Source organism: Adelges cooleyi, unplaced genomic scaffold, assembly GCF_023614345.1.
Source record: "Adelges cooleyi isolate 19-005CV unplaced genomic scaffold, UGA_ACOO_1.1 ACOO_flye_CR_arks_rails_tigmint_CR_PRNA_167, whole genome shotgun sequence".
Classification (NCBI taxonomy): domain Eukaryota; kingdom Metazoa; phylum Arthropoda; class Insecta; order Hemiptera; family Adelgidae; genus Adelges; species Adelges cooleyi.
The window spans coordinates 1,525,420-1,553,290 of NW_026095824.1; the positions used below are offsets into that span (position 1 = coordinate 1,525,420).

General features: G+C 33.4%; 1 protein-coding gene across 1 annotated transcript; it reads left to right on the forward strand.

The window, feature by feature from the left end:
- The first annotated feature begins 162 nt into the window (after positions 1–162).
- Positions 163–27,703, forward strand: LOC126832931 (uncharacterized). The gene is made up of 6 exons (XM_050563983.1): positions 163–472; positions 16,764–16,925; positions 17,054–17,224; positions 21,028–21,237; positions 21,365–21,540; positions 23,883–27,703. The coding sequence occupies exons 1-6, from the start codon at positions 385–387 to the stop codon at positions 24,096–24,098; spliced, it is 1,023 nt and encodes a 340-aa protein (XP_050419940.1). The 5' UTR covers positions 163–384; the 3' UTR covers positions 24,099–27,703.
- The last annotated feature ends 168 nt before the right edge of the window (positions 27,704–27,871 follow it).

Below are 27,871 nucleotides of genomic sequence, written 5' to 3' on the forward strand. Positions count from 1 at the left end.
AGGTGGCGGCGAGCGGGCGGGCGGGTGGGCCGCAAAATCGCCGCTTTGCCGTCGAGCGTTGCGCGTGTCTCCCCGAAGCGCATCCACTCGTCGGCCGAAACGGAACTGCGCCGCGGTTCTGACGGGACGCAGGGGTGCTTTTGCCGGCAGTTTTCGGACGAACATCATTGGCGTTCCTCATCTTCCGCTCGAGCTTACCGTCCGAACGCCGTTTACGTCCGTCCCGCGGCTTGTATCGGCTTCCCGTTCGGTTGACCGCGTCACGAGCGAACGGCAGATCGGCTGCTGTTGCTGCGGCGGGACACGCGTTGGCAACACGTCAAAGCGACAGGCGGTACGACGGCAGCGTCAACGACGACGACCACGACGAGCCGACGACATGAGATGCTGGTCAGACGGATCCGATGGATGTGCCTGCTGTGTGCTTGTGCGCTCGCCGATCAAAACATGCCAAGCAACGAGACACAAACAGGTAGCCTATCTACTCGCTCCGGCCTCCCTTACACCGGTGTCCATCTGCGTTGCTCTTTGGCGGCGTATTTACAAGGGGGTGATGTGTAAACAAAAGTGTTGCCCCCCCTAAATCCATTGTACAAGTCTTGCCCCTATGGACGGACCAAAAAGGGTGTAAATAGTACACCATGATTTCTGATTTTTTAGAAACAATTTTGCCAAATTATATATTTTTTGTTTTTAAGTTTTAATGAGACAAAATGCATTTTATGCCCACTTTTTAGATTTGCTTTTCATCAAAATATGTTTGTTAGTTGAAAAAAACATGATTAGAATATTAATTGCCGTATAAAATATTAAAATGTTATTTTTTTTATGACATTTCGTCTAAAACTTCTATGTTTACAGTAATATTTCTTTGTTTACAATATTTATATGAAAAATTCAAAATGTTAGATACATTTTGAATAGGTATTTTTTTATACCAAAAATAAAAGTAGTTGATGTCACCCTGACCACCTCCTTTAAAGGCGCCACTATTACTCTTATTTGAACTTAACGGTATTCCATTGCAGTATACTTATAATATCAATAGCGGGCTCATATAAACTCCGGCAGAAAAAACAAACGAGTAAAATTGAATATATATAAACTCCGCCGACACTTTAAGACCATATTGGTTTTAATAATATTTTATAAAGTATATGTCAAATATGCAAACATGTGTAAATAGCTAAAATGTATGCGTAACAAAAAAAAAAAAAAACATATAATATTAGTATGTATCGCGTTGAGAAACAAATAAATTAAAAAAAATGTTTAGAACTAGTAAGAATAACATCACTAGCACATTACCGGATGAGCACCGCCGTTTTTCTTTCAAATTCGGTTCGTTGTGTTTGCAAAGTCGTTATGAGTTACACCTCAACTTGGAACTTATAAGGCGCATAGCTGGTTTTACAACGGGAGGATGCCGCGGCTAAGAGCGGTTGGTTTTTGTGTTGTACTTAAAGCCGGTTAGGCGGATTTATGGCAAAGGTTTACGACGGCTGTTAATGCGACGGACGACACGGCGAAGAGGTGTAATAAAAAAAAGCAATGCGGCTTTTAGGCGGTAGTTGAACATAAAAAAAAAAAAAAAAACAGACTTTTATTTTAATGTTTCCACGTTAATTTTGGCCGGATGCGTTCTGACATCAGCTACATGTACTGAAAAAATAAATTCAATACGATATATTTTGATTTCATGCCTACATAATACACGTATGTATATTATGGTACATTACTCTTGCGCGGGTCTGGCTGGATTTTGACACCCTCGAAGAAGTGACACGACCCGTCAGTCGTGCCGTTAATTGTGTACAAGGGATGTTGTGCTGCTGTATCTATTACTTGTAACACGAGTATCGAGAAAATGACGTGCTCGTTGACAAAGTAATCAAACGGTGCGGTAATGATAAAAAAAAAAAAATGTGGGCGAAAAAAGTCAAGAGAACTGTCGGTTCAATTTATCAAACCAAACATGTACAATATTATATACACCTTCTTCAAAGCACGCGAATAATACATTATTCGTCGTCGTCTCCCGAATTGGCCCGTTTTTATGACGTTTCGACAAGCAATTTTACACCCCTTTTCTCTTTGCAACCCACACACAAAGGTTACCATAATTATTCATCGTCAACAAGTGCTCTCCATACACAGCCGACGTTTCATAATTAACTATGTATATATATATACAGCGATGACTGTATATATATATATATATACATCTCTCGTCGCCAAATCACTGTTGTTCCGCTTGTGTAGAGTCGAGCATGGTAAATAACAACGATCGACCAACAATAAGTTTAAGTCGTCTACTCTAGTACAACGGCCGTGGAACACTAAACAGCAGCTATGTTTAAATGAAAGAAAACATAATAGACACTTTTAACATTTTTTTTATTCAGTTTCCAGAAAATAATTACCCGCTCGGTGTTTCTCATTAAATCTTCTTTTTCGCCTATTGGACGTACAACGCAGAGCCGCTTTTATTAGAGTGTTACATTCAATCCGTTTTCTTCTCTGTGTCGGTCAGTGTCCATTACCCTTTTTAACCGTACGCTCTCTGTAGTACAGATATAAAACACCAAACAGCTGTGCACGAGGAAGGCAATTTGAAATTTTTCTCTTTTTTTCATTTTGCCGAGACGTATTCTACTTAAGTTCACGATCGTAAATCCGTCCCTTCCTGCCGCTAAAAGCGTTTACAGTGTATACATACATACACGCTACACCACGTCACATACATGCTTAATAATATGTATACAGAAACGATACTTTTAAAAAGAGGTAGGTACAACTGAGCTTTATACATTATGTCAGACTTCACGACAACTATCGACTTCATAACCATACAGTATAGGCATTTAGTTTTAGTTTAGTTAATAAATGTTAATAAATTAAACAGAGAATACATAGGTAGATGCGATTTTTTAAACAGTGACAAACGCAGAGTCGTATTAAAAAGTAGTGGAGGCAAATAACAACTGATCATCTACCGATGGAGTATTTTTTTGTTTTTTTTTTCTCCTGGTACACCGTAATAATAATAATAATTGATTTTTTAGCGGTTATGGCGGTGCAGCATTGCGCATTGAACTTTTCCACCCTCTAGCCTGTCAACCGGGATATATATGTTCTCTACGTGTTTGCCAAATACCCCGAAGTTTACACACGACCCATCACCATTGATAGCGTTATATAGCACAATGATGTCTTTACTTGTTCTTCGAATCGCCGTCCTTCGCAAAACACTATCCGCATACGGTTATTGCATAAATGTACCGCTCCACTCCACATTGATTTAATATGTTTACCGTTTTAAACGATTTTTTTTTCATTTATCAATAAAGTACTCGACTGATAAAGACATTGGGGTCTCGGTGGTCCGGTCCGACTGTACTTATCAGATATACATCATCATGTACAATATAAACGCCGAGGGTTTTCAGGATTAAAACCGTAACAACAGCGAGGGTATTTACTGCAAAACATTGTTATTCACGATAATACTACTGTACCCGGTATTGCACGTTTCATTGTTGAAACGTAGTATATGGCCGTTTATAAAAAAGTTTTTAAAAAAAAAAATGTCAAGGAGCTGAGTCCCTACGGAAAACGGAAACTACATTTGCCTCCGGTCACCGTCGGTGGACGTTTTACTATTTATACAGTCTGCTGTTTGCATTTTTACTTGCTAAGCAAACGGGCATTTTTCTACTTCAACGTTCCCCTAAGGCACCCCGCTGTTAATTCAATTTATATTTCCTCGCCTGAAATCGCGTGAAAAATGTTCGGAAGAGTAAAATAATTGTCCATAATGCTGCAATTGGAAAAACTGGGGTTTAGTATATTTTACAACAATAAAATTGTATGTTTATTTGTGCAGTCGGTATGAAATCACTCCTATAGTCAACAGCTGGTTCAGTGTTAGTCTTCTGTGATTGTTTTTCCAATTGTTTCTGTAATGTGTTCTTATTGGTTTACAATGATGTGCGAGTTTAATTTACTATATTTCATGTATTGTATTCATGTTTAACTAAAATTTACAATACAACGGTTTGAATTCCATGTGACAAACCAACTTGTGTAATAGACGAAATATGAAGTGAAATTGCCGAAATGACGTTACGAATAGAATTTCAGTTTTTCCAGAATTTAGTGAATCTGATTTGGGCATTAAAAACGGCCCGGGAATTTCTATGGCTTGCACGCCTCTCGTTTGAAAAGAAAATAGTTTTCGAGTCGTTAATATTCAATCGGCGTGCCGAATACGAAAATCTTAAAACGTTCATTTATCCAATCCAACACGGTATTTCAAAAGATGCAAAACGGCAAGGAAATTTCACCATAATAATACATTAAAACTGTATACTTTCAAAGCGATTTCAAAAGAAACCGGACAAAGTTGTGTCAAATAAAAAACACAGAGATTCTCGAGTTAACTGTAAAATTAAAACGCATAAATCTTTCACGAACAACCGTGAAATGTTTTAAACGCGTTTGTATCATTTTGGCTTAACACTCGTTTTTAAAAAAAAAAAAAAACATTTAATGTAGAAGAATTTGTTCAAACTTTTCGAGCAAGTAAAATACGGGCGCGGTAAAAAGGAAAAGGCTAAAAGGTGAATGAAATCGGAATCGTTTTACTAGTTATGGGAAGTAAAAAACTAAAAACAAAAAAAAAACCTATGATAAATGATACAGACGAATGATAATATATTATAAGGATTACTGTTCGGTGACCGGCTGACAGGTGATACGAAAAAGATTAATTAAAAATGAACCGCGCAGATCGGTATCGAAGCTAACGGAATGCAACAAATTACCTATTTACAAGGCTAATCAATCATGTTATAAAAAAAAAATATATATTTATTTATTTATTATTTAATTAATTTTTAATTTGAAAACTTTCGGTCAGGATTCGCTCAGAAAATATTGATATTTTCAACTGCTAAAAATGAGAGAAGTGCTTCGAATAATAGTACTCTGCCGTTTGTGCAGTTGATAGCGGATATGGCCATTCACAAGTAATCTGATTGGCCGAAGCTAGAAACACTATGAAGAATATAAGTGCATATACGTTTTCGTTAACTTGCTTTTCTTTTTACTATTAACTTAAGTTTTCTCAAGTCCTACATAGCACGTGGGTAGTTAAATAAATTCTGTTTATCTTGCGTGATGTGCCTAACGGTTAATTTTAGTGAACAGCTTCGGGCCTGGCGAGATTGCGGTAATATAATTTCGCGTACTTTTGGCGCGCTCCTTGAGATAATTTAATAATCAAAGTTTACCCATTGAAGTGAAATAATTTATTTAACTCGAATCCGCAGCTCGGTGTCATAGTTGTGATGTGCACCGTGAGATAACACACGATAATAATGTTATGTAGGCACGCACTATATTAATATACATTACTACTACTACTACTACTACTATAGGCGCAGCGTGTGACAGGGCTTACAGAAACGCACAAGGGTAGAGCATAGATCAGTTAAGTGTTAAGATCAATTTATCAAGTGCGAGACGCCTGCAAGATTGCTCGGCGGTCGCATAGAATATTTTATGAGCGTTAAATTTAACTCGGAGAAATGTCAATTGACTTGAAAATGCTTGGCAATACTTGTGTCTTAACCTTGTGTCTGAAAGCAAAAATTACCAACTATTTTCATAGCGGTTATATTATAACCGTAGTATAAAATATAACGCAATATATATTGCTGCCAAATTGAAACGTGTACACTGTAAAAATGGAATGTCTACAAAGTTGACTGTTCATTCCAAGAACTATTTTTTGTTCATTTTTTTTTGTAACCAAATTGAACACTCAATTACATCATAAACACTATAGACAATACAAAATTAAATACCTGTATTTTTTAAACTTTTCATTTCTTTCAAATATTTAAGCATAAATACTATTTACAAGTATTTATGTTGCACAAAACCGTTTAGCATAAAACTATAAAGGTACTCAAACGGTTTCATTAGCTTTACTTTCATTTAAATTTGTACATTTGAATGCTAAGTCGGTACTTTTGTTTAATCAAAAATAATTATAATAATTAATAAACGTTCATGAAAGTTTAGTTACTAAAATAAATAATGAACAAAAAAGTATAGGTAATGAATTACAAGGTCTAACAATGCTTTTTTTTTGTGTAATATTACCAAATAAGTTTATCCCACTTGATTTTATGTTGGTATAATTTTTGGGATTTTTTTGTGGGTGTCCGTGTCTTGTGCTTAATTATATTACATTATTACTTAACCTAACTTGTTGGAGTCAAAGTGCAGTATATAACTTTTTGTTAAAACTCGACTACGATTCTCAGAAGTCTTCAAATGTCGCCTTTGCCTGTTCCTTTTTAAATTGGAAACTAACAAAACAGCGAGAATAAACAGCCATTGTGTGTTCTTTTTAAGGTTTCAAGATGGATATTATTATTAAATTTACCGTTGCTTCCGCACAAAAGTAAGCCGTATGTTAACGTTACAAGAGCACTCGAAAAAGAGCTGTTGACATTTCGCGTATTGACGTTTTCCCTTTAGACGACACCCTTAAGACAGGCTTACAAGTGATACGACAAAATAACAACATAAAGTGGAAGAAATAAAATGATTTACAATTGGTCCATTTCAAAGTGGAGTGAATCTCTTTCATTTCCATCGTGTAGAATTTCCAAGCAGCTTTCTCAATTATTTGCCTATGTTTTGGCAGCAATTACACAACATTTTGAATACCTAACTGAACACTAATTCAAAAACTGAATGATCACTTGAGAATTTATTTTTCTAGTAAATATACCGCAATTGATTCCCAAGTAAATCACTATGCTTAATAGTTGATTTTGAGTACTGAATAATACATTTTTTTATATGTTTTTTGCTTATGTGAATAAATGCAACGACTATTGTGGTATATACAAATTTCTATTTTATAAAATCATTTAAAAATAAATAGTTGTTATAATTGTATTTATTAGGTATATTCTGATAAAGCATCATTACTCAGTAATTTATAACAATTAAGGAAGAAAGTAATCGTAAGAGAAATTACTACCGCTCTAGATATTTCCTCGTATAATAATTTCGAAGCGAGGGTATAAGTTTAAACTATTAACAAAACTCGAGTAATCAGAAGAAAAGTTTATTTTTGAATCGAGTATAAACCGGGTTTTTAGTCATTAGAAATAATAAAATTATTTTTTAAACTTTTAACGGACATTTAAACTTAATATTATTCATACAAGGCTTTCGTAGAGATCCTGTGTTCCAAGAAGTCGTACAAAAAGTTTGTATACAGCTACCAACAGCTTCAAAAAAAAAAAAATAACTTTTAAAAGCATTTTGTAGTTAAAAAAAATTAAAAATACAACAAATTAGAGCTTTAACGGCTGTTGCGTACTTAACTCTTTAATGTATTAACGATTGCATTACAGACTAATTAGCGTACACAAGACGGATATGCGATTTTCGCTAAAATGCAATAATAATTTTCTTAATTGATTATACAAAGATGAAATAGGCGGCTGAAGTTTGCTTATTGTGTAAATAGTCACGATGTCCAACAACATAAAAACTAATACACTAATAGTAAGTTGTAGTATTTTTAGGGCGAATGATGTAGGCAATTTTAATACATTTGTGTATGCGAGGAAAGTAAATTTCTTTAACAGAAACTGTTTTGTAATGATTATAAATTTAGTTCAAATATTTGGATCTAAAATGGATAGCAAAGTATTTCACGTTAAACTCAATTTCATTTACAAGAAAAACGGAGGATACGTTCTGCCTCAACTATCTCTTAACGATTCTTGGTGTCGTTGTGTATTATAATACTGCATTGGTAATTAACAAATAAAACATTTTGTACAGGACTTTTGTCAAAGTTACTAATTATTAAAGAATGGTAAAAAGCAATTATTTATTTGAAATTTTTTGTAAGCGCGTTCATCGAGAAAGTGTACATAAAACAATACATTAGTAAACAAAATGCCACGAAAGTTAAAACGTTTAACCCATTGCGTGTTAAAAAAGCTGTAAGCTATTGAATGTTTTTTTTTATAGTATCCAATGCTCGTTTGGTAAGTGTCGAATAAAAAAAAAGTATAAAAACTAATCACAAGTTAACTATTTTCAAGTGTTAATGATATTATTTTTAAAATATCAGAAATTGTCGAATCCTTTGATTTTTTATGTTTCTGCTTTGGTGTTAGCATTAGGTTTTGCAGTTTTGCCAACCGCAGTCCGTAGGGTACTTTATATTGATGTGATCGTCGCTATGTCACTTATAGTTTTTTAATTTTCGCCCAAAATAATCCATCACCAGAAATGGCAGTTATAATAAATAGCAGCAACTGTCTTAGTGCGAAAGTGCAATTAACGTTGCACGCGGTTCTACTTTGTTGATCAATTTGTACGAGTATGGTGTATTATGTTCAGATGATCTAGCAGAGTGGTAGAAAAATAAATTTGCCACTTAAGGCGATAATGGATGTAACGAATTAGTGAGCAAAACCGCAAGACGTTTATAAGTGTCATTTCCGACCACAGCCTTGGACGGTTGGGCTTTCTGGTCGCTCTCACAGTTAAACGCACGACCCAGCCATTTTGAATAATACTATTAAGATTTATGTCTTATATAAATTACAAGGAAATGTCTTTTTTTTCATAACGTTTTTTCGTGGAATTGTTAATAAAACGCGTTCATAGATCATTTTGTTTAATCTTTGTCATTGCATATTTACCAACGGGCAATCAATTTAATAACCAGATTTGTTTTAATAAAAAAATAACGTAATGGGGTTTGAAAGAGATTTAAAGAAAAATTTTAAAAAGTCAACTTCTTCACCCCCGGAACCGGAATAAACGGGTTTTTTTTTGCTAAGATATGGCAAATCAAAGTTGAAAAACCGGTTTATTTTTTTTTCAGTTTTGAGAATGAAGGAGTTAACTTTTTATACTTTTGACCGATTAAAATTCCATCTGCATAAGATTCCAATCTTTAGAGGTGTTAAACTAGTCGTTCAGTCCACAAGAAAATAGCCAAAAGGGATAACTATACATCAGAAATCAGAATACATCATCATGTACAATATTAATACCGATGGTTTTCTGGATTAAAAACATTACAATTGTAAGAATATTTACTGTAAACATTTTTATTCACGATAATACTACTGTACCCGGTGTTATATGTTTTATTGTTGAAACGTAGTGTACGACCGTTTATTAAAAAGTAAAAAAAAAAATTGACAAGGAGCTGAAATCCCTACAGAAAATGGAAACTTTTTATAAAATAATAAAAAATATTATATTGTACAAAAATAAAATTGTATGTTTATTTGTACAGTCGGTATGAAATATCTCCTACAGCTTACAGCCGGTTCAGTGTTAGTCTTCTGTGATTGTTTTTCCAATTGTTTCTGTAATGTGTTCTTATTGGTTTACAATGATGTGCTAGTTTAATTTTTAGTCTGAACTCGCTATAATATATTTTGTAAATAATTTACTATATTTCATGTATTGTGAATGTTTAACTAAAATTTACAATACAAAGTTTTGAATTCAATGTAACAAATTTATTTACAAGAATTACAAATTTACTTAAAAGCTATCTTACAGTTTTTTCTAAGCCTAAAAACTAAAATTGTTAAAACAAATGTTTAGCAGAGTTTTAAAAAGAATGTAAAGCTTTTGACTTTTACATGTGTACTTTTATAGGGAAAGAGGTTTTAACGAATTTCGGGTGAAATTCAACCGACCATGCTGAAATTTGACCAGATTTAACGTCTATTAATTAAGCTACAGGGAAACAAATTTAAAAGATAAAGATTCGAAATTTCGCGGGGAGGTTCTTGCTAGTTTTGGTTTATTCCCTCGTCTTCGGGAGCCGTACAGGAATGTTAGGAAAGATCGTCACGTTTAATGTTTCTTTTCCATTATAAACAAAAATGATAAAGGGAATATTAATTGGCAGCAACCTGGTATAGAGTTTGTTAGTGTATCGATAGAATCTAAATGTACGTCCAACGATTTTATTTTCTTTAAAAATTACTTTTTTTTCATGATCCGTTGCATCGGATACATCTTTAATAACAGTATGGTTTTCAAAACTTGGCTGTTCCTCGTCTTTCCGCTCAGAACTCGAAGAAATTATGGTTAAATCTTCCTTGATTTCGGACTGAGTGTCTTTTGGCATGTTAATATTATCGCCTAAACCGGTATTAACTTCTTCGTTTTCAAAACTCGGTGGTTCCTTGTCTTTTGGCCCAGAACTCGAAGAAATTATGGTTAAATCTTCCTTGATTTCGGACTGTGTGTCAAGATTATCCCGTACATCTGTAATAACTTCATCTTTACCATCACGTATATGGTCTTCATTTGCACCCATCTGTATCGAATCTTGACCAGCGTTTTCATCGGACTCTGGCTTATCACCGAAGGCCAAAGTGGTGTCAACGACGTTATCGTCTGTAGTATTTTTTTTCACGGTTTTTTTCGCGTGTCGAAGATTTCCCAGTAATTTTAAAAGGAGATCGATAGTGTATTTTAAGAATCTGAATGCCCATCCAACGATTTTATTGTTTTTCAGGGTTACTGTATTTTTAGATTCCGGTCTTTCGGCCAAATTTAGCAGTTCCTTGTCCTCCCGCTCAGGGTTTGACGAAACGATCGATAAATCTTTCTGGATTTCTGACCTTGTGTCTTTCGGCTTATCAAGATTATCGCATACATCAGGTGTAATTACCTCTTCGATTTCAGGACATAGTGGTTCCTTGTCTTTCCGCTCAGAACTCGAAGAAATTACCGATAAATCTTCGTGCATTTCTGACTGTTTGTCTTTCGGCGTATCAAGATTGTCGCATACATTAGCTGTAATAACTTCTTCGATTTCAGGACATAGTGGTTCCTTGTCTTTCCGCTCAGAACTCGAAGAAATTACCGATAAATCTGGCTTGCCAAGATTGCCGTATAGTATGGTACGTGCATGGTTTCTATTTACACCCATGTAAATCAAGTGTTGATAAATTTCTTCTTTGGACTGTGGCTTATCATCGACGTAAAAAGTGGCGTTAATGTCGTTATCGTCGGCACCTACATCCTTCATATAGTTTGAAATAATTTCTTTCATAGTTTCCGTCATGTATCCAAGCGTTTCCAGGAACTCTTCGTTAAATTCATTTACAGCAGTACACAGAAGATTGGTAATACTGATTAACTCTGGGTCGCTATAATATTCGTGAAACAAAAGCAAGATGCCTCTAAAGATATCGCACGGTAATACCCAATGTTGTGTGCGTTCAACTTGAATATTTATCTGCCCAATATGGTTTTTGGTTTGACTCAAAGTGCTTTCAAATGATTTTATATGCGCCCAACCGTGGAAATAAGTTTTTATTTTTAAAACCAGCAACACCCGACCGTGATACTCAACATTCCCGAATGGCTCCATAACCCACTCAGGTGTACGGTACACGGCTTTAAGTTTGTCTTTTTCGTTTTGTAACAGCATTTTGGACGATCCCCAGATTATATTGTTGTCTTCGTGCAGCGGACCAAACAAGTCAGTGTCGCGGTTGAAGAAATCGATTAAAACTAAATTGTCATCGGAAAAAAGATCTTGGTAAGTGAATAAATCCTTTAGATTTTCGTTGGATTCATCGCCGTATAGTTGTTCTATAAATATTTCCGTATCCATCTTTACAATGCTATCGTAAAAGTCTGTCGTACCCAATAGTCCGTCTTGGGAAATCGGCAGGTATTTCTGATATTGGCAAAACCGAATGTAAGGCAACACTAATGTCAGGTATTTATAGTAAAATAAATCATCACCCGGCGAGTACACGTAGGGCCAATTGAACTTGGAGTAATTGTGAACAAAAATGTGCCATAGCCATTTGTGCGCAAGTGTTTTGCTGACAAACAACACGGATAACATCCGTTGGATGATCTTATTCGTTTTCTCATAAAATTCTGGGGTTTCACTCGATTCGATATCGTTTTTTTTCAATACGGCGTTGTGCATCGTGTAATGCAGTATCACGGCGTTGACACACTGTAATGCTTCCATTTTTATTTTATATTTTTGTATTGATAACGATTTTGTCTGGATACATTCCCAGTCACCGTTGCATTTTTTTTGTAATTCACTTTTATCTATCTCATCTATGACGACGGGTCCATTGCCATCCAAAAATTCTACTGTTTCTAACGTTTTGATTTCGTTCATAACACCGAGGAAGTTTTCACTGTAAGTGATTTCGCTGTACACCCAATCCGCATTAGTCTATAATGTGAAAAATATGAACTTTTCATTAGGAATTTAGTGATAAACTGTAGCTATGTAAAATTACAAATTTTACATTAGAAAGAAATCTCAAGACGCAGTGTTATAGTTAGTGTAATCATTTTGATTTTAGTTAGGTAAGGTTTTTAAATCGTTTGATCTTATAAAATACATATTTTGAATAACAATACTTTTTTTAAAAGTTGATACTCAAGTTATTGCACTTTTAATAAAATTAAGTAAATGAAAACCGATCGCTATCGTTTCCAGGGTAAAAAAATATATATTATATTCCAAAACAAACTTTTTCAAAAAGGAACTGAGAACTAAACTACATTTATACCAAATATATATGTATTTAATTGACATGCCAAAGAGTAATTGTTGCATGTAATATGGATAAAATTTGTTAAAAACAAATATTAATTTGATTCTATCAATTTTTTTTTTTTTAATAAAAGGTCGAGATTACAATGTTTAGGCTCTATAATGATTAATGAGTAGTGGAGAGAAAATGTCTCTAAGAGGAATATAATAATGCAAACTACTAAGGAAAGAATCTTTGGAAGACAGAGAAAAAAATGATTTAGCTTAAGATAAACTTTTGAACCCCCAACTAAGTTAGGATATTAAAAAAATGTCCTTAATTAAAATTACCTCTAATGGATCCCATCCATCTGTTTTTGTCAACTTGAATGTCATAAAACAGACATTTGTGAAGAGCAAGACTGTAGTCAAAATTAATAAAGTCATTTTACATTAAATTACCTGTAAATGTACATCGACTAAGTTAATATGTTTCTTGGTTTAGTTTGTACCTTTAAAGTAATGACGCAATTAAGAGATCACTAGCGTTCACAGTTGTAATAATATTTATTTATCTATTGTAAATACATAAAACTAGAGCTAAAACTACAACAGCATAAAAGGTGCCAATGAAAATGTAATTTTTCATTAAATGTTGTGTCTGCTCAAAGATTTTTACTTATATGAATATTCTTTTAAGCTCAATAAATGCCTAAAAAATGGTTTTATATCTAAATCGTTTTATGCTTGCATACCTGGGTACACAGTTATTACATATACATATATATATATATATATATATATATATATATATATATTACATATACCGTTATTAGAGGTAAAAACTAACAGCTCTACTTTTATGTACTTAAAAGTCAAAACAAATAGGAATAACGTCATTCGCTGCAAACCAAACATTCGCTCGTTCTTTTAAGTTAAATACTGTTTTAATTACTCATATAATTCAGACTAAAGTTGCAATGTTTATGGCTGGATACATTAAGTTTAAGACCTGGGGGAATTAAGTTCCAGCCCCATAATTTAATTATTATAAGCTGTATACACACACCAGGCGTCCCAATAAAGCGTGTTTGTTGCAAATTACAATCCTTAATTAATATTTAACACTCATGTCAGTTTATAACCAATATTTTTTATTTATTTATGTCAAGAACAATGGTTTTTTTTTTATGATTAGTGCGCAGTTTTGGTATAATAGCCAAAAAAAACTATTTTATTGTAACCAAGTCACCGTTTTACTTATGTTTTTTGTTTATGTGAATAAAAAGCTATGACTTTCGTGGTATAAAAAAGTTTCTTATACATAATAATCATTTGAGCAATAATGCAGCGAAATATTTGTTATAATTGTATTTATGATATTCTGATAACATTAAAGATGTATAGGAACAATTTATAAAGTATCATTACTCAGTAATTTATAACAATTAAGGAAGAAAGTAATCCTAAGAGAATTACTACTGCTCTAGATATTATCCCGTATATATTATCCCGTATTTCGAAGCGAGAGTATAAGCTAAAACTATTAACAAAACTCGAGTAATGAGAAGAAAAAATTTGTTTCGGCTCGAATATGAACCACCGGGTGTTTTAGTCATTACAATTAAAAAACTAATTTAAATAACTTTTAATGGGCGTTTAAACTTAATTATTCATACAAGGCTTTGGTAGAGAACCTGTATTCCAAGAAGTTGCGTCACTTATTTAAATATTTTATTATGACGTATAATACATACTTCAGACACATACAGACAGTTTTAATAATTTTCTTAATTGATTATAAAAAGTTGAAATAGATAGTTGAAGTCTGTTTATTGTGCAAATAGTCACGATGTTCAACAACATAAAAACTAATACACTAATAGTAAGTTGTAGCAATAATAAGGCGAATGATGTAGGCAATTTTAATACTTTTGTGTATGCGAGGAAAGTAAATTTATTTTACTGAAACTGTGTATAATGTAAATTTAATTAAAATATTTGGATCTGAAATGAGCAGCAAAGTATTTCACGTTAAATCTAATTTCATTTACAAGAAAAACACAGCGGGTACGTCTGCAGTGAAGCTTTATGTGTTTTGAATGAACGCTAAGCCTCAACTATCTCTTAACGATTATTGGTGTCATTGCGTATTGTAATACTGTGTTGGTAATTAACAAACAAAACACAGTATGGCTGATAGAAATAATCATTGTTGGCTTTTGTATAGGACTTTTATCAAAGGTACTAATTAAAAAACGTTAAAAAGCAATTATTTATTTGATTTTTTTTTTGAAAGCGCCTTCATCAAGATAGTTTACATAAAACATTACATTAGTAAACAAAACGCCACGCAGAGTTAAAACGTTTAGTTTAACTCATTGCGTGTTAAAAAAGCTGTTAGCTATTGAATCTGAATGTTTTGTTTAATAGTGTTAAATGCTCGTTTAGTAAGTATAAGAACGTATCACAAGTTTATTATTTTCAAGTGTTTCTGCTTTGGATTTAGCATCAGGTTTTGCAGTTTTGCCAATCGTAGTCCGTAGGGTACTTTATATTAATACTAAGGTGTGATCGTTGCTATGTCATTTATAGTGTTTCATTTTCATCCAACATAATCCATCACTAGAAAATTGCAATTACAATAAATAACAACTTCTGTCTTAGTGCGAAAGAGCAATTAACGTCGCACGCTGTTCTATTTTGTTGATTAAGTTGTACGAGTAAGTATGGTGTATGAAGTTCAGATGATCTAGTAGAGTGGTAGAAAAATATACTTGCCCCTTAGGGCGATGATGGATGTAACGAATTAGTGAGCAAAACCGCAGGACGTTTATAAGTGTCATTTCTGACCACAGCCTTGGACGGTTAGGTTTTCTGGTCGGTCCCACAGTTATACGCACGACCCAGCCATTTTGTATATTACTGTTAAGATTTATGTTTTATATAAATTACACGGGAATGTCCTTTTTTATCATAACGTTTTTTCGTGGAATTTTTAATAAAACGCGTTCATAGATCATTTTGTTTAACCTTTGCCATTGCATATTTACCAACGGGCAATCAATTTACTATCCAGATTTGTCTTAATATAAAAATATTGTAATGAGTTTTGAAGGAGATTCCTTAAACATTCACGGATAAAATTTAAATACCTCGGGTATACGGCATTACTCAATTTAAACAAAGTTTCGATTTAACTGTCTTAACTGTCTTGTCAAGCTAAGACACTTTTGAGTTTTAGGTATTAGAATGATTTATTAATTGTTGTACATAATACACACAAAAGTATCGAAAATGTATATTACATAGGGCTTTTTGTATAAAAAAAACCCTACAGTCGTGTCGGGACATAGTGGAGACGGATCATGGAATGGTCGGTGTATTTATAGGACTGTATGAATTGTTATGAGTGAATAACATTACTCTTTAAAAACGCTTTGATGCAATCTGTAAATGGCACAAATATCGATTAATATAATTTTAAGATGAAAACGTGCTTAAAATTGTGTTCTTAGTAATATGTTTATTTGCTTCCCAGGTGACCTTTTATTCACACATTAGACAATTGAAAACAAATACATATTTTATTGATTTTTATTTGGCCCGTTTAGTTATACAAATAAATATACACTCATACATTAATCCATTGTTTCAATGGATTAATGTAATATGTAACGCTTATTAGGCTTAAAAGATAGGGATTTTCTGTATAAAATGTAAGTATAAATCATGAGTGAAACTACGGCGTTTCATCTTTCCCTTCCGGTTATATTTTTAATAAAATATTCACAACTTTAATACGTACCTAAAATATTTTTTTATGTAAAAAAAATAATTTTTAATAATAATATATTATTATAATAATTTTACCATAATTATCTTCTATCCTTGAAAATTTTTTTTACAAATTCTCCCCACAGTTATTATTTATTTACTATAAGAATTGAATAGGAAAACAGTTACCCTAATTTTAAAAAGTTGTATTTCGAGGTATTCGATCACAAGTTTCAGTACTTTTAAAGAGCAAAGAATAAAACGTGTATAATATAGAAATACACTTAAGACTTCCGAGCTTATGTTATTTTAATGAAATCGAAAACTACTATTCCACAAACCTGAGTGGTCATATCACATATACTTATTTGTAAATTGTATTTTTCAGGGTTGGGAGAACAGTGTTTCCAAGACGACACGTGCCACAAGCACGACAAGCACGCGGTGTGCGCACAGGTGGACCACAACGCCATATGCAAGTGCAAGCAGGGCTACCACATGGTCACCGTGTCCAGGCCTACCAACGCGCGGAGCAGCTTTTGCGCTCAAGGTAACGTTATGTAATATTTTGATGGTCGGCCCGTCGACATTTTTTTTTTTTTTTTTTTTAGTTTAGCTGCCTTTATTTTTATTGTGTTTTCTTTATGACGTTTTTTATTTGTTTTTGTTTGTACACAGACGAATCGGACGGCAAGACTGGCGGTTCGTCGTTGCTCGGCGTCGTGGTCGGTCTGCTAGTGTTCTCGGCGCTCATCTGTTTCGGGCTGCGCCTGTCCACGGCCTCCAGGCCACGGCGCTTCCCGACCACCAACTTGTATCCCAACAAGCTGCTGTGCTCGCGCCAAACTAGTAGGTCGCCGTCTATCGATTTCACCCCGCGGCCCGCCGGCCGAGTATATACGGACTCGGGGGGGGGGGAGAGTCTCGTAAACAGATACCACCTGGTTTTCCCGCGCTCTCCACACTATATATATATATATATATATATATATATATACATCAAATTACATTACATTACATTATACACCACCACCACCGCCGTCATCGCCGCTTCAAATAAATGTATGCTGTCTCCTCCTCCCCCCCCCTCTCAGGGGACACCAGGGACCCTTTTTCGCCTCCACGTGGTCTTTGCTGCAACGGTCGCGCACAAAGGTCCCACGACGGGTTTTTGAATAATTCATACTGCATATACCAGGTATATGGTAAGCTGGTCACGCGAACCAGCGAAAGGGAAAATTTCAAATTTCTTTTATATTTTTTTATTTCAAAATGTTTACCGTGTAAACGCACACTGTAAATATAACTCGCACAGCTTACGCCGACGAAAGGTATTTTGGCAAAAACATAATAATGTTTTCACGAAGAATTTATTGACTAAATGTTCATAAATTCACGGTAGATCCATTTTTTTTCCGAGTAAGTTAAATAAAAACAATTTTTATGGTGGGAGTGTTAGAAAAATAAAATTTTTTATGATTTTTGTTTATTCTCGTTTCAGTTTGTATCAAAAAATAAAAAATCTTTTTGATTTAGACTCGAGAGAATTTCACTTCAGAGTTTAGACTTACTCTATTCGTATAAAAAAAACATGAATCAAAATTAGCTAGCAAATTGGCATTTTTGGAAATAAATGTCTTAAATGGTTTTCACCAAGCACCGAAGATATAGTGTAGAAAAATTGTATTGTACTTATAAGCAACAATGGACAAACAACGCAGTGTTTCTTTTTTATCGGTTAGATTAGTTTGAAGTTTTTGAGTTTAATAGGTCTATGTATTAGGTTTTGACGTTTCAATATTTTTTTCAGCAACAATTTAAAATTTAGACATGTATCAACAAATTAAATCTAAAATCAACTTTAAAGACTTTTATATGACTAGATATAGGTTATTGTAAAAATTGGAATTTTTGTATATCCCGTTCAAAAAACGTATGTTTTTATTGTATTTTAATAGACATCAGCGATTTTAACAGAGTTCATTTTCTAAATTGTTTAAGAAACGTTAACAAAACTTTTTATAGCTTATTAGTTATTATTAAGAGTAGTTTTTATTATTATTTTTCGGATAGTTTCGGTTTTTATTACTATTTTATAATATATATGCGAAACATTTTAATTTTATTCAACGAAATCGGATAAACAGCATTTTTTTTGTTTTACAAAGTGCAATTTGATTATTTTTTTTGTATAATAGATTGTTATTTCTATTCTTTACTTTCTTTCTGTATTTTTTAGTATTGGAAAATACTAATTTAAATTACAGCAAACATTTCAGATAAAATGTTTTTGTTTAGAGAATGTTTAATATAAATTTAAAAAAAAAACGCAATCTGAAGATTTTTGGAGTGACAAATAAATTGATATTCGAGATTTAAATCTTGTGGTAAAAATATACTGTATATATAGTATATATAAATATAAATGTTAATAAAACCCGGAATAAAAAAACGCGAACAGCTGTCACTCGCAAAATATAAGGATTTAGACAGTTGAATGTTGCAAAAAAAAAAAACAGAAATGATAAAAGACCCAAATCTAAATCAAAATGAAAGCATCCTGTTGATGTATTGTTATAAAAAAATTATAATGAAAATTCGTTGAATGTCACGAAAATCAATATCTAACCCTATTGTCAGGGTACGAACCGTATTTATTTTTTTGGTCGGTGTCTGCTCAATCATGTTTTGTTCATCGTAAAACTGTCAATAATTAATTAATATTTGTTTAATACTATGCGCTCTTTTTGAGTAGGTAAAAATATAAAAATATGAGTTTATACAATTTTGATTGTTCCCTTTTTTTTCCAAGTACTTTGCCAGTAAACAAAAACACTGTTAAATGTCATTCACAAGAACGCAGTGTCATTTTTTAACCGGCATGTCGTGTATATTAATATCGAGCTAAAAAGTTATATACATACTGTGAAATCGAACGCCCTTTTTCCATGTACGACTGTTCTCGAAGGTGTGTGTGTGTGTGTGTATGACTTTATAAACCGTTATTTCGATTACAATACACGTTATGTCAACACGAGTTACAGCTGACACGACGTGTGACATGTTAACCGAATACCTATACGATGAAAATCCAAACAAAAGATAAAGGTACGCATAGGCAGTGTGTTTTATAGTCGAGCACCTATCTGGTACACCGCTGGACAGGATAGGTTAGTATAAAATAGTCCAAAAAAATAAAAAATATTATTATTATTGTTGTAACCGTCTATTGTTGTATGATAACAATATCTCGAGACATCTTGTTCCGAACGGTTGGCTTGTGATGTGAATCTGTCGACTTCCTTAAAAAAAAAAAAAAAATACCGTTCAAACTCATAGGAAAATTATCTATTTTATGTACCTACACTTAAACGTCAATCGTCTTTCGTTTGAACTGTAAACGATATTGACAAGTTAGCTATGTTAGGGGTTGCACAATTATATATTTGGGGGGGGGGGGGCTAACTCCTCAACAATATAAGCAAAATCACAACAATAATGTTAAATTTGGTTAAAACATTTTCCTGTTTTTTCGAGGGGCCTGGAGTAGTTTGTTTCACTGTTGTTTGTATCCGTTATTAACATAAGATTATGCATTTGTAGAAATATAGATTAAGAACTAAAAAAAAATATACCAGTTAAGATAAAAAAATAATAATTTCACAAAAAACAAACAATTGAAGTACAAAATAAAAGTTTAAAGAACATTTGACAGGGAGAAGATTGCATATTATTAACTTTTTCACTGGATAATTAAAAATACCCGCTTTTGCTTTCTCGCCGTTTCAAAGTTTATCACACTAGACATCGACAATTATTTTTCGGGCTGAGAGTTAAATCTCTCAAAAATATATCAGCTATAGCTTAAATATTCATAAAATGCCGCATCTTTCGAATACTTTTCCTTGAGAATTTAGGAAACGAGACCGTATCTTTTAACTCTGTATATATTATCCCTCCGCATAACTTTATGAAGTATTGATGGTATGTACAGTAATTTGGGAACCACTCCAGGTCGTATGACCGCTCGATGAAATACATAAGCACTTTGATCGCCGCATTTGCAGCCAATTATAAATGATCGCACGAGCGATCAGCCAACAAGCGCAAAGCAACCGACTCTAATGGTCTGACTTTAAGCCGAAAGGGACTTGCTCGTCTTAAGCCGAAAGTTCAACGTTGTGGTTTCGCCTTATGAATTAATAAACAGCGTCATCAGTTACTATATGGACTTCTTAGCATAATAATAGCATTTCGAGTTCCTACGTTTAGCCCCAGATTTAATCCCGGCTTATTCATGCTACCACACCAACCCTACAGCTGTTATAGTTATAATTTTATGCAGATAACGTTTCTCGGTGCACAAATTATGTAAGCAACGTCTAAATTTCCATTTTTTAAATAATGTATTTCCTACAATAAACCCGAACAATTCAAAAGTATATTTAACTATTATCTTCCATCATATTAATGTCATATACGTTATAAGCAGAGTTCACAGAAGCAGAGTTCATTTTTAATTTAAGTTTATCGGCGCGTTCAATTGAAGGGGTGACAGGTTGGTCCGAATCCTGCGCGAAACCCCAACCTAACAAATTCTGCCATGGTTTATGGAAAATAATTGCATTTTTTTTTTTTTTGATTTTGTACAGAAGCTTCTTCGAGTCGACATTATGGGACATCCGAAGGTTCGGCTCAGCAAGAAGACGAGAGCAGTGCTGGTCAGTCGGAGGCCAAAGACGAAGAGAACAGCAGGGTAGGCGCAGCTAGAGCAGCCGCTTTCATATTAATCTCTTGTCGGCCGTCCACTTCGGAGTCGCCTTCGTCTTCGCCGGGTAGAGTGAAAAGGGCGAAAAAACTGGGCAAGTATATTTTTGGTTATACTTAGGCTCGTGCCGCGGTACGGAAAAAAACATAACGGTCACCGGTATAATAATAGTGTCGCGTTCATACCTACCTACTGACCGGTGTGTTTTCCATAATATATAGGGTACGGCCGGACGGGTAGTGATCCAGCTGTGCACAGTACATCTTCCATGAAGACACACAACCTGAAGTGGTACCAGAGGGACCAGCAGAGAAGACACTCGACCAAGAATAGAGAAGCCAAAGGAACGCCGCCCAGCCATTGTTCGACCGAACAACTTATACACAACAGTTCCAAAGTAAATAGCCGAACAAATAGCAATAATAATGATGCAATTTCAAAGGTACATAACCGGGATTGAATTGTCGATACACATTGGCCGAGCAAACGTCAAAAAAACGCCAGCTGTATGTGTGTGTGGGGGTGCGTGGCGCGAGTTAGATCCTTTCAAGATTGTTCATCGATATTATGATGTCTTCATCGATCATATTAATAATATATATATATATATGTATTGAAAAAATACTCTTCGACGAATAACGTTCGTTTCAAATTGTTTCACAAATCGTTATTTCCCTCCGCTCTGTTCAATCTTTATGTACACGGACCACGGTTAACCGCACATTTTGGCGGTATCTGTTTCGAACCAATAGGATTTAATAAAAATTGATTTTACGGTTTAATAAAATAATAATATATAGATTGAAAATAATATACAAAACGACGCGGTAGCTTGAACTTAATCCTTAAATGCGGTTCTATTATTCGAGTAAGGGCTTATCCGGATTACGTTTACGTTTGCTTTTATAAGTATATATACATTTTTCTTTTGACTAGAGACTATAATATTATCTTAAGGGCACGCGGATGAACGTTAAGGGAGAAAATACTAGCAATATTTGATAAAAAAATAATTTTTTTTTTTTAAACGTCGACCATGTCTACCTATGTTTATACTGATCCGGGGGGATATATTTTTTAACGTACAAACTGTTTTTGTGATAAAAAAAAATGACTTAACGGCAGAAACGGCAATGTAAAAGTAAAGTAATCGGATTTTGGTAATTTTTTTAATGCAATTTACTACTGTTAACACTTGGCGGCACGATATTATTGGATTATTAAAAAATAAAGAAACTAAAAAGTAGTTTCATCTCGTTTGTTTTGTTAAAATTTTATCGATTTTGAATTCAAATATTAATCACCTCAACGACACGTTCGACACATTTCCATATCATAATCCATGTAAGCCACCATTCTTTCTTCCTATAAAATTAACCCTTTTGACCTTAATTCTATAATTAATTGTTCAGCCATTACCGTAATCAAATCTGTTCTCTTATTCATTTATGAGTCCGGCTTTGAATTGTAAATAATTAATATTAAGTCATTTGCTCTTATTATTGTACCGTTATCTTTTGTAACTAAAAATGTAAAGATTTAGATAACTTTAATTTTACGATTCTAGCCATTGTAGTAATAAATAGTTACCTATAAGCCAATATTTAAATAAAATAAAAAAATTCTTATATCTATCCAACATAGAATTATATAAGTTACAATCTAAGGTCGTGACATGTGTAATAAAACTAAAAAAAATTACTTTTACATTCAAGTGAACGTAAACACGTGAACACATTTAATTGCAGTAAATTATATTATGTCAATGACAAATGTGTGTAGAATATCATAACATAGGATTTTCGAATAATAAAATAAATTAAATTATTGTCTTTTGATAAAAAAAAAACAAGCATTTAAGCCATCACGGAACCAAACACATGTACATTTTGATTGACATATATTGTTGGATGGTGACATTTGCGACCCTAGTATTCAGATATTAAACCCTCGTGTTCTGTGAAATCAAACGCAGTACGTTTAATTAAACTGCAGTGGATCATATGAGTCATTAGTATAATTTATTCCGATCCGAGTACTTAATTGACGAGATGCACATAGGCTAGCTTCCAGTTGGTTTTGTTTATGGAACGTAACATGACCTTATAATATAATGCAAGTTAAAACCCCTTAGTTCCATGTTTTCTGGGACAACCCTATTTTAATCACAAACAGGACTTCTGGCTTGGAGTCTACCCGAAAGCTTTTTAAATCCTTTATTTTTCCTTTTTTAAATCCTTTATTTTTTCTCAGCATTATTGAAATAGTACTTCTGTAGTGAAATCGATCGTTGGAGGATCGGAGGTGGAACTTTGCTTACTTAGCCAAGCCTGGTTAAACAAATGTTTACGCGCTTTTATAAATAAAATGTCTCTGGCAAAGTATGTATTGGGATTAAATCCTCACCGGTCGGTTTTACACTAAAGTTTCAAGTTTTTCCAAACATTTGTCTTGTAATCCGCCTAACCGCAGCCTCGCCAAGCTATGTAGATTATTCGATCAGACATGGCCGAATCCCAAAATTCGCCTTTGGCGCTACTATTCAAAATTGGCAAAAGAAACCCAAATCCGTAAAACACCCAGCGGTGCTTTTGAATGAAGTTTTCGATGGGCCCAGCTTATCAAATGTATTATGATATTTAGCCAACTCAAACATAGTTAACTGGCTTTGCTAATATTATGTTATTATGTTGGGGTTTTTTCGATTAATAACAATTTATGACCGTCTTTATTTTGCAGGAAGAATTTTCTAGAACCAGCCAGAACGCGTTAAACTCGAAAGAAAAATCAAAGGCTTCGTCTGTGAATCGTATCGAACACAAGGCTCTAGTCCATCATTCGGCACCCAGCTGTAGTCCGGATGCGGTAGCTGTCCCCTTGGAACCTCTGGTGCCACGAAACCAACCGCAACAGTCCAAAGAGCAGCATCACAAACCGCCGGAAGAAGCGTCGTAGGGATCCCTTATAAGCGTAACTCATATCCTTATCTCCCCTTTAAGTATTATATACACGGGTTTGTCGAAAACGTGTCTGTCGTCGCCCTATTATAGTTATGTAAATCGGTGTACCGCTGGTCTTAGTCCCGTTTATTAAATTTTGCCCAGGGAAACACAAATTATCTCAAAAACCATTCATAAACATACCGTCACAATACTGTTAAATGTATAACTACTGTTTAAATAAAAAAATGTTTATAACCTCGCTATTGGCAACGGCGCATTTGAACCTAAACTTGTTGGGAAGCTTAAGTCTTCCTACAGTTTTTCCCGAAGACCACCGTAGGGTTTCTCTCTTACCGTATACCGTAACCCTTCCCCTATTATACAGGTACTGCAATTTTAGAAATCCCCATAGGGATTTATTATTTTAATCCTATCCGGGAACTGTTCTCGTTAGGATTTCTTTAGGAGAGAACGCTCGGAGACAATTAGGAGCAAAATAGAATAATAAAACTGCTCTTAGCGAGTCACATGTCTTCCAGCTTCGGGCTCCAATTTTGAGATCGATATCCTCATCTTGAGAGTCATTTCAAATAAATAACATAAAAAACGAACTATGATATGCCAGTTTTCCTTACCGTTTTTTGTTTTGGGTGATATTAGAAGAACATAGCAACTCATCCCTAGTTGCGTCTATGTCCTTCGAATTTCTGTTCAAAATCCGTACTATTACCTACTCGACCTGCGTTTATTTTTAAAAATATGTAATAATTCATAGTACTTATATTGTTTTTATGGTACACGGTTTGCGCGAAAATTAAGTACTTTTACCGATTTAAGTAAAATTTAGTTTTAAGTAAATTAATAATAATATACAGTGTTTGGTGAGGGCAAAAGTGATTACAACAATTTTTATAAATTATTTATATATATTTATACAATATTACCATATCCTATATTATATTATATTATTACCATCGAAAAAGTGTGTTACACGATACTTAAAAATAGCCGTTTTTCGTTTTGGTATTAAGTCCGCATTAAAAAAAATCTTTATTTTTATATTTTTTATTTTTACCCTGGTTAACCCGTTTATGTGTGCCAATTTTTGAAACTAAAGTATAATATTTAATAACCAAACGTCCAAACGTACGTTGAGTTTCGCTGAGCGCATGTGTTTAAAAAATTAGGTTGCACCTAGAAACACGTAGTAAGATAATGCAATTGGGTGTCTGTATTGAACATTACTATACATAGGGACGGCTACCTAGATAAGCACGTTGAAATTTGATTGACCCCCCCACCGTAATCGATCAAGTGCTATTAAACGTCAAAAAAATTTAAACACTTTTCCGTCGAGTCAAATAGTTTGTTTAAAACGTAAAGCGTGTAGTTGAAACAAAACAATTTTGACAGCTGTCGTTTTTTCTTAGCGTCTTGAAAAATCATATTAGTTTTTCGAAGTTACTCATATTTTGTCCATAATTTATAAACGTTTAACAGGTATGGGCGCAATTAGACGGGTACCGTACTAACCTTAAAAAATACTTTGGACAACCATTTTTTGCCCTCTTTGCCATCTATTGTCTCCCCCTTCACTTAGCTCGGCTCTGAGGTGAATCCTTGAACAGGTATGAAGAATACTGGTATAAGTTATTCATGCCAATACACCTACTGCAGCAAAAAATGTTTTAACTATTGATAACCTGATTAGAGTTTACAGTCCATTCTAAAAAATTGACCCCAGTTGCCCCTTTGACGTTGAACCAACAATTGCCACTGATTTTTGCCTGCTCGAATACCGTACATATTAAATTGCATGTCTGAAATAGAATTATAAATCTCCTATGATTGTTTTTCTTTGTACTTATTATTTGCTATACTTAGACGGTATGAAACCAAATATCATTAAGCTATACAGCGAGCCACGTGTATGCATCAGCTGTCACCAGTGCTATTACACTTAGGCTATAGTCGAGTTAGGTTTTCATCGTCGTGTATTATTAATAATTTAGACTTAGTAACGTTAGACGATTTTTGTTTAGTGTAGTATTTTATATAATAACGTCGTGTAGCGTCTATAATGATATATACAGTTAATCGGCCTATCTTTTTATATTATGTAGGCAGATATAGTTGTGTTTCAAAAAAAAAAAATGAATAGTATTTTACTAGTAGCCACATATTATATTATGATGTTATATGTATTAATAGCGCGTGAAACGATAAAAGTTAAGTGAATTCATCTGTTATAGACGATATAGTTAATCTATTTGAATAATATAATACAATATATATATATATATATATTATATATCATCATCATGTAGGCTAAGAAGCCATGGGGGCCTAATGCTGCCATCATGAGATGGGTTCTATATATTTATATTTTATTTTTATTATTTCTTGTAGACTATAATATAATATAATATCATAATGGATACTATAAACGAATCACCCTAATTTTTAAACGCATAATAATATAATGTAGATTACAATAATGGTTTATTATACATCTACATAATTATATAATCAGACAAACGGTTGCATATTTTTTTATATTATAGAAGCATATACAAGTCGATCAGATGCTCAAGTTTGTAAGTTTACTGTCTACCCAGGTTGGAAATGACGTAGTTTAGTTTCAAAAATATTTTGATTATTTTTTTTTCCTTTCGAAAAATTCAATTTTTTCATTTTATCATATTATTACAATGCCAGTCTTGTTGAGAACATTTTGCGATTTTTCTTGAGAACGCATTAAGATTCCCGATCAAGACCGACATTTTATAGATAAGAAGAGCGAGTAATGATACCTATTACTGCCTTTTGCGACTGGTCGACTTGTATTTTAATTTGCTATCATCTAGCTATCCAACAGAGTTGATATTCGGTATTCGTAGACTTAAACGATAACAAATAAAACAGTGATTACAATAAATAAACAAATTATATACCAACCACTACGGATTTATTTGAATTTATATTATTTTCAAAAGTACAATATTAAACCAAAATGTGTGTCATGGGAAATTGTTAAACGATATTTGTAACTTACAATCTAAAAAAAATTGTTTACAAATTTTACTGGTACGCGTTTGGATGAGTTGCTAAAAACATATATTTAAAACCCGTCGAATTATCAAAAAAAAACTTAAAAAAGTATTTTACATTTAAGTGTGCCCTTGTATGGCATCTTGGCGGTGGCGTGGCGTTTCAAATTAAACCCATGATTTTGTAAACTTTGAATACAATATTTTAAGTATGATAAATTGTGGCGGTACTGCTGACAATATTTGCATTCTGTGTGCGTTCGAAGGGTGACAAGAGATTTGCATTGTACAGCAAACAGGATGTGACCTAAATATTAATGTTATTACTTATTTTTTAAGCTAAAAAACAACAAACAATAAAATACGTTGGATATGATAAATGTACTTTGACTATAATATTTGATGACAATTTATAATATCAATGAAATAGTGCGTGTCATAATTACAATAATAATAATTGTGTGTTTTATATATTATATAAATAATTTATACATAAAAAAATTGTAAGTGTATCATATATTATATAAATACTATGTGGTAACTTAATTATGTATTTTTTTATGAGTTTGGACCGTGTTTTTAATTATTAATTAAGTTCTTTGTGGAATGATAATATAAAAATATACCTATTGTAATATAAACGAATATGTATTGTATCTAGATATATTGTATTCAATAAAAATGTTATGGGAAGTGAGTTTTATATTTTCTCCACCTGGTATTAATATTACCAAGC

Excerpts from the sequence above, each read along its gene's own strand:
- LOC126832931 (XM_050563983.1), top strand. The coding sequence starts at position 385 with ATGCTGGTCAGACGGATCCGATGGATGTGCCTGCTGTGTGCTTGTGCG. Across the intron at positions 473-16,763 it reads AAGCAACGAGACACAAACAG|GGTTGGGAGAACAGTGTTTC; the intron begins GTAGCCTATCTA and ends TGTATTTTTCAG. Across the intron at positions 21,541-23,882 it reads TTATACACAACAGTTCCAAA|GAAGAATTTTCTAGAACCAG; the intron begins GTAAATAGCCGA and ends TTTATTTTGCAG.